This window comes from Coregonus lavaretus, assembly GCF_964263955.1.
Source record: "Coregonus lavaretus genome assembly, contig: HAP1_SCAFFOLD_2581, whole genome shotgun sequence".
NCBI lineage: Eukaryota > Metazoa > Chordata > Actinopteri > Salmoniformes > Salmonidae > Coregonus > Coregonus lavaretus.
Window position 1 is genome coordinate 1 of NW_028166485.1, and position 8,730 is coordinate 8,730.

Consider the following 8,730-nt stretch of genomic DNA (forward strand, 5'->3'; position numbering starts at 1 on the left):
CTGGAAAAACAAGTGGGGGAACTTAGAGTGAGAGAGAGAGTGTGTGTTAGAGACAGAGAGAGAGGGAGAGAGGAGGGGGAGAGTGGGAGGAGGGGGATAGAGAGAGGGGAGGAGAGAGAGAGTGAGTGAAGTGGTGGTCTCCCAGGGAGAGAGACACGGTCAGTACCAAGGTCCCTGAGGGATAGGAAGGTAGATATACCTCAGTGTCTGCTATAAAAACTACCAGCGCATGGACCTGCCTAGACAAAGCAACAATAACAGCGCCGATATAGATCTCCTATAGAGCTAAAGAGTAGATCACCAGTGAAAGACAATAGTTAGGGACAGAACAGAACAGTAGCAGATCAACAGCAGACCTACACAGGGTCAGGAGGGTGTTGAAGTCTATTTAGATGCTGACGAGGACCCAGACAAGCTGAACAGAGACAGACGTGCCCATTTGAGAAAACTCTATAATGACAGTAAGTTAAACTTTCTTTAAAATTCACCTATTGTTGTCCTTATGCAAATTGTATGGAAAGTGACCTGTGTGTCATGTGTTTTAATTTCCACCATATCAACTGCAGAAAAATTCCATCGCAAAATAGTCATAAAGACATGAAGACAACTATGTGATTTTTTTATACAGCCAATGTCAAATGTCTTCCTCACCCCACCATATCGACAGGAGGCTGATATGACATTGCAATATAGTCATATAAACATATAACCAGTGTTTTTACCAGTAGATCCATGATTTCTTGTTTTAAATTTTTGAAATGTTTAATTGTGTTCTTGTTTGACATTTTTACTGCATTGTTAGTAACACACGCATTTCGCTGCACCCGCTATAACATCTGCGGAACTGTGTACGCGACCAATAAACTTTGATTCGCTTTTGATTTGATGTAGTTATTCTGCTGTCAGATGTTGCATTGTTCTTAGTCTGTTTTTGGGGTCACATTCTATGGACAATGGCATTATGTTTATGGGTCTGTAAATACAGTACATTGACCTGCTACATCAACTGACACGATCCAACTAGGTGGAAGATCTGTCGAAAAATTGCTCCAGGGTCGTCGTCAATAATGGCTGATGCCTGGCCATGACCCCACTCTGCAATATAGACATGTGTCTTCATATGGGGGCATTCAGTTGGGGCTGTAAGTGGTTGCCACGGGCACGGGTCCAGAAAGAAGCACATTGTAGAGAGGCTTTTCAGCTTCCAGTGTTTATATCTTTACTGGTTTTACTTGTCTTTAAATCTGTTAATAGCGTTAGTCTTCCGACAGCTCATAATACTGTCATAGAGGCCAGTATTTCAATTACAGCCAGCTCTTATCGACAGGGGGATTCGTTGACATATAAGGGATTAATTCATAATCACCTCAGGTTACAAGGACACAGTGAATGTCAGGTGGGTGAGACTGGGGCAAATGTCTTCCACCTGCTGCAGCAACAAGTTACGCAATTGGTGTTAATTGGGAGAAGTCATTGGACATTGTGATCAGTGCTAGCCAGGGGTCAATTTCATTTAAATTAAGAGTGAATTCAATCAATCAATTGAAAAGTCCTTATAGAAGATAATTTGGTCAACGTTCAATTCATTCTCTGAATTGATGTGGAAATTATCCCATTCCTGATTGTGATCCAAAGGAGTTAATATTTTCAGTGCTTTCAGATTAAATTGAGTTGAGGGAAATAATGACCTTTGACCCAATGTAGCCTATGTTAGAAATCTGTCTTTTATATTTTCTCCAGTGTGCCCAGCAGCAGCAGCCGATTCAGACTGGTTGGACCCTGCTGGCGTATTCTTGGCTTCATATCAAATGTTTGGCGTTGTTTAGTGACAAGACACAGACAGTTCAGATAGTCCACTAAAATAAAACTCCACTTACTCAAAGCCAACTCACGGATAGATTAACTGAGCATTTGATCAGATGGAAGATTTTGCAGCTGCTGTATAAACGGGGGAACACAAAGTTAAAACATGTAACTGCTGTTTTTTACACTTGTTCCTAAGACATTTATTTTTTTACTCTGTAATGTACAGGTGCAAACTTCTAACCTTTGCGAATGCTTAGTAAATCAAGACTTTTGTCAGTTACTTCCCAAAGTATGTTACTCCCAACTCAAGCTAATAAAGCTGTTAGAGCTTTGGGCCAGTAAACGAACGGTTTCTAGTTTGAATCCCCGATCTGACTAGGTGGAAAATCTGTCGATCTGCCCTTGAGCAAGGCACTTAACCCTAATTGTTCCAGGGTCGCTGTCAATAATGGTTGATGCCTGGCAGTGACCCCACTCTCTGAGGGTGTCTCAGGGGGAGTGAGATATGCAAAAAACACATTTCCATTTCACACCATACACTTGTAAGCACCCCCTATTTGATTTGACATGTTGATGCTCTATTATGCAACAAATATATGTGGTATATAAGGTCGAACTTATAAATATACCATGGTGCTATTATAGCTTAATCCATTGTGTTACGCAAACAGTCTTTACATCCCTCACTCATTTGCTGGGGTGTTACTATAGGCGGGGGGGTCCTATTTTAATGAGGTCAGCAGATGTATATAGGGGCTCATACTGATGATATAATAGACACAGGGAACCGAGGGGACAGTGGGAATGTACATACAGCATATTCTGGTTGCTCCAATGTGACACTCATCCGATCTCCCATCTCATCATTTTCTCACATTTTATGGTAATCCCTGAGGTCGCTGGACATCCTGTAGCAGTACATCTTATGGTGACATTGAGCCCTATCCACCCAAGCATACATACAAGTTGATCAATCAGTCAATCATTCAATTGACCAATCAAAATGTATTTATATTGCATTTGTCATAAAGTGCTTAGTATTTATTCCCACTGCTCGTTGACCATTTTCAGTGTTGGTTGGTTATGCACCGTGCAGCACTGTAGCCTACAAGCCTAGTCAATTCCTGCTAGTGTAACAAGACATGGGCAATGAAACATCAACTCCTTATAAAAATATTCTCCCTGTTTGACCATGTTTCCTTGTTCTCTCTGTCAGGCTGCAGCTCAGGAACTGGACGAGCTATGTTTCCTCTCAGCCCAGTCCATGTCCACCCTGGAGACCTCTGACCACTTCCAGATGGTCAAGCTGCTGGGAGAGGGATCCTACGGCAAGGTCATGCTGGCCGTCCACAAGAAGAGAGGTAAGTAAAGCACCAGAGGTCACTGTAGTGGTCCCTAACCCTGGTCATGGAGAGTTATGAGGTGGGCAGGCGTTATAAATTATGCCATCCTGTATTATACTTATGCTAAAACATTTATTATATTCTACTGAGCCATTTACTTTATGGTCATATTCTTATCTTTTATTATTTCTCATTGTTGTTGCATTGTCGAGAATGAACCTGCCAGTAAGCATTTTGTTGAACGTGTATATCATGTGTATCTTGTACATCCGACTAATAAAACTTGAAACTTGTTCTAGTGAAATATGGGTCTGAAGGGGCTAGGGTTACAGTTCAGAGGATAAAACTACACGTGAACAGTGGGTGGTTTATTTGTCCAACGTGAGGGTAGAGGTGTCTTTATATAGTGTCAACTTAACCTTTAGCATGAGTGTTGCTGTTATGAAGTGCTTTACTACATTCTTAGGGATACGGCTGCTGTAGGGTGTCCTCAGGGGAGAACGACTGCCCCTTCTCATTGAAGCCAAGCAGGGTTGGATAGGTTACTTTCTAAATGTAATACGTAACAGTTACTAATTACCTGTCCAAAATTGTAATCAGTAACTTTTGGATTACCCAAACTCAGTTATCTGATTACTTTCCCCTTTAGAGGCGTTAAAAGAAGACAAAAACTATCCTTCAAACATATTTGGAGTGTCATCATAGAGGTCTCTGACTTGTGGTCAGACTCGCTCAGGTGGAACAAACTTAAACTTAAGCCTTTTTTCAATGCTGAATTGAATGTCATTGACAAAACAGAAAGCTGTCATTAAGTATTTTTTCGCAAGCATCCTTTCTGAATTTAAAAGTAATCCAAGAAGTAATCATGTAGTTTTTCAAAAGTATCTATAATCTGATTAGAATATTTATTAGTTACAGTTTTTTGTAATCAGATTACATGTAATCAGTTACTCTCCAACCCTGAAACCACAGAAGTTCAAGGCCGACCGCAGTACTGCAGGCATTGTTAGCAAAAAATGGGATCCCCCATTATAGTGAATGGAAAAATTTAAATCTTTGTGGTGAATCTTTGTGTAAATAAAACAACTTTCGAAGACAATCGTGGTACCAAATATTGCTTCTAATATGTCCTTGAACAGATTATTTTTTAATCGCACACAGAAGACGCTATAGGGTTATATAATTTAGTTACTAACGGCAGCCTGCAGTACCCCGGTTGGCCTTCAACTTGAGTTACTACATGAGAGGAGGCAGCACTGAGCTAGCCTGCAACGTCACTTCCTGAAGTAGCTCAAACTGCGCATGAGATGCCATCTTATCCGACTTCATTTGGCTTCAATGCGCTATTGAGTCTTCACATAGGAATGAATGCTGTCACGTGATCGATGGCTTTGTCCATTCATAAACAGACATTGGCTGTCCTCTATCTAAACCCCAGGGAATAGGGAGGTAATTTAGATATCCCCGGTGCTATATGGAATCTGCCAGGATGTTTTCATGTGTGTTTCACAGTGTTGACAACATTATTTACTCTATAATTTATCTATTTATGTTTTGGTGCAGTATTTGGTTAGATTTGAATGTATTTATCTTCCTTTCCATCAGGCACTCCCATGGCTCTGAAGTTCTTCCCCCGTCAGTCCACATCCCTCTTCGCTTTCCTGCGTGAATACAACCTCTCCCTCTCTTATTGCACTCATCCCTCTCTCACCCGGGCCCTGGGCATCTTCTTCTCCACCCCCTGCTACTACGTCTTCGCCCAGCAGGCTGGTCTCTATGGAGACCTCTACAGTGTCATCGTGTCAGAGGTCAGTTAGAATCATAAATCTGTTAACAGACTCTGAGTCAGTCATACATGAGAGGGTTTTCATTTAAATGTCAAAGCACTAAAAATAAGTGCACAACACAGACCCAGTATTGCAATTCCTCCAAGGTCTGCCACCACCTCTACTGCCCCATATTGCCCTGGTCCCAGTTGCCCTCTTCCCTCTGTCAGTGAGTACATGATAAAGACTTCAATGGAATCCCTCCTGTGGCTTCCACCTCGTCCCCTCTAGTGTCTCTTTGATTGTGTCGGTCGCTGCCAGTAACCTACAGTTTATACTCTATTTCTCTAAGTGGATAATAAGCTTGCATCATCTTCAAGACCCTGGTGCTTGCCTACGGAGCAGCAAGGGGAACTGCCTCTCCTTACCTTCAGGCTATGTTCAAACCCTACATCCCAACCCGACCACTACGTTTTCTGCCACCTCTGGTCTCTTGGCCTCCCACCCCTACAGGAGGGCAGCTCCCACTCAGCCCAGGCCAAGCTCTTCTCTGTCCTGGAAGCCCAATGGTGGAACAAGCTTCCCCCTAAAGTCAGGACAGTGGAGTGCCTGCCTATCTTTTGAAAACATCTGAAACCCTACCTCTTTGAAGAGTATCTTAAATAACTCTCACAGTGCTCTTTTTGTGTGACCTATCTAGTAAACTAAACCTAGCAGCGGCCTATGTTAAACCATGACCCAAAAGGAATCCAGGCCATACCATTTATGAAACAATGATATACAGTATAATGTCGTTTCTCTTTTTCCCTCTATCTCTCTCTCTCTGTCTCCAGGTGGGTGTAGATGAAGAGTGTGTCCAGAGGGTGATGTCTCAGCTGAGTGGTGCTGTCTCACACCTCCACTCCCTGGGCTTCGTCCACCGTGACATCAAACCAGAGAACATCTTCCTGTGTGACCGCACCTGTCGCTGGGTCAAACTGGGTGACTTCGGCCTGGCCCGCCCCACCGGCTGCACTGTCCGAGCTGTCTGGTACGACTCGCCCTTCTGCACGCCCGAGGTGGAGCAGGCCAAGGAGTCAGAGAAAGTGAGGGAGCAGAGAGAGGAGGATGGAGAGGAAGAGGAGAACATTTGGATCACAGTGGAGACCACTATAGACAGCTGGGCCCTGGGGGTGCTGGTCTACTGCCTGCTGACGGGATGCTTTCCCTGGGAAGAGACCACCCACGACGACCCCGCCTACCGGAGGTACAAGGAGTGGTACGACCGCGAGACGGAGAGGGAGGAAAGGAGCGAGGGACTGAGAGGGGAGGAGGAAGTAATTTGGTGCGAAGGTGAAAGGGAAAAGGACAATACCCTGAGCCTGGAGGAGAATCAGAAGTCGAACCCTGTGCCCCCACATTTTCAATGCTTCAGCCCACTGCTGATGTCTCTTTTCAGGGAGCTGCTTAACCCGCAGGCCAGGCTTCGAGGAGGCCCTGATGAGATCCTCAGCTACCTGGGGGGGCCCTGGTTGATGGAGACAGAGAGAGAGGAGAAGAGGAAAGCAAAGGAGGTAGAGAAGAAGGCCAGGAAAATAAGAGAGGCAGGAGCAGTGGAGGAAGTGCGGGAGAGGGAAGGAAGAGGGGAGAGATAAAGTGTTTCATACTAGACAGGTTCGAGAATTTTTAAGATGTACTGTACATTTTCAAAGAGAATATTTGCTTCATAGAGTTTGATATTATGAATATATTGCTGAACATTTCTTACTCTGTATTGATAGAATTGAGACTACTGTATTTTGATATTGCTGTATGTTTTTCCTTGTAATAGTAATTCTAAGGTGTAATGCAACTTAATATTATGTGTGTGTGAGCGTGCATGTGCCGTGCCTGCCTGTGTATGTGCGTGCTTGAGCATGATCGTGAGCGTGCATGTGCGTCCATGTGTGCTTAGGGGTAGCTAGCCTCTTAAGAGAATAAATGAACTAGTGCTCCTTCAACACACAGGCTGTATTATAATGATCACTCTATGACACTTTATGTTGTAAAAACATCTGAATAAACCAGTTTGTATTTATATACATGTCTTACTTCTCTATGTATGTCTAATACACTTTTTATTGTATTCTTTTTAAATAATACATTTTCCAATATGCAAACCTAGGGATTTTGTCCAATAGAAAAGGAATGTCAGCAAAACATCTAGATTAGTCACAAGAGTCCCCGGCTCCACGAGGGGACTAAATCATGACGTTAGTGATCTTAAACTCGGAAAGTCGGAGCTCTAGAAAGAGTCTCGAGTTCCCGAGTTGGAATTCCAAGTTGGATGACGGTTCAAAACGATTTTTCCCAGTTGGAGCTTGATTGTTTCCAAGTTCCGACTTCCCAGTTGTTTTGAACGCAGCAATAATCCCCACTGATACTTATCAAGGAAGTGTAGTGGAGGTATACATCGTATCAATAAATAGGGCTGATGAAACAGATGGGAATGTTTAGCTTGAAATGTTGATAAACTATTATTTCTTCACATTTTAGGCGCAGTAATGTACACATAGCAGAAGGCCTAGCCGTGAAGGTTCCAAAATGCAATTTGCGGGAAACACCGTTCTAAAATGTGCACTGCACATGCAAGCGGTTTCATGGACAGAGATGGAAATATCCGTTAGAAAGAGGGGGGGATTTAAACATGCAACAACTATCATGGGTTGCTAATATGATTAGGATAATGCCGTTGGCCTCAAGGCAATGAAAGAAAGTTGAAAGAAAACCAATAAAACAGAATACACATGAGTAAATCTTTATGAAAATAATTGCCTCCACGTTTCTATGGTGGGATTTTGGCTCTAGGCTATTTTGAAGCAAGGTAAGACATGCCTCATAATATGAAGTAAAACGTCCAGGTTTCAAACAATGAAGGAACAGGAAAAATATAGCGATGCTAATGATGGTAGATGGAAAGGCTTTCCCAAAAACCGTCTCTATTAAACGTTAACTAGCTACAAAGTGTAGTTAATTTATTTTGCAAATTCCATCGCATGTGCTACAGAAACACCACAAACAATAGTGCTAGGTGCCTGCACACTTGAATTAAAGGGTAATTTTTTCCAGACCTCAAAAGTGGTCCCCTGATGTGGTTTAAGCATTGTTATGGCCTTAGAACATACAATTTTGTTGTTTTTCTGTAAAAAAAAAAAGTGTGACTTTGAGAACGAAAACTTGAACAAATTTGGGAAAATCTGAAACCTATGAATTTCTGACTCAGTTGATCTGTTTCAATAGTAGGCCTACTATCAGCCTACTGCACAGTACAGCTTGGGTTGGTCTGACTGTGAAAGACCAATATGGGATGTATCATGTTAGGTCATTCAGAGTGTATGTCACTGTTTCTCATATAATTTTTCACACAGGACGCTTTACCTTCGCCTGGCAGGCCGTTTGGATTTGACCCACTTCTCCAGGCACCACTACACCACTGCTCCGATTGGGAAAAATCGATTTGAATGGTCATCCAACTTGGAATTCCACCTCGGGAACTACAGTGCATTCGGAAAGTATTCAGACCCCTTGGCTTTTTCCACATTTTCTTATGTTACAGCCTTATTCTAAAATGGATTAAATTGTTTTCCCCCCTCATCAATCTACACACAATACGCCATAATGACAAAGCAAAAACAGTTTTTGAGAAATTTTTGTAAATGTATTAAAAATAAAAAACAGAAATATCACATTTACATAAGTATTCAGACCCTTTACTCAGTACTTTGTTGAAGCACAATTGGCAGCGATTACAGCCTCAAGTCTTCTTGGGTATGACGCTACAAGCTTGGCAGACCTGT

At 42.6% G+C, this 8,730-nt stretch overlaps 1 protein-coding gene across 1 annotated transcript; it reads left to right on the forward strand.

The window, feature by feature from the left end:
• Nucleotides 1-3,022: 3,022 nt before the first annotated feature.
• Nucleotides 3,023-6,549, forward strand: LOC311114648 (serine/threonine-protein kinase SBK2-like; the record flags this gene model as incomplete). The annotated part of the gene is made up of 3 exons (XM_084189890.1): nucleotides 3,023-3,167; nucleotides 4,755-4,957; nucleotides 5,749-6,549. Coding segments are annotated over 3 exons (1,149 nt in total), but the record flags the coding sequence as incomplete, so codon positions are not given.
• Nucleotides 6,550-8,730: the final 2,181 nt, after the last annotated feature.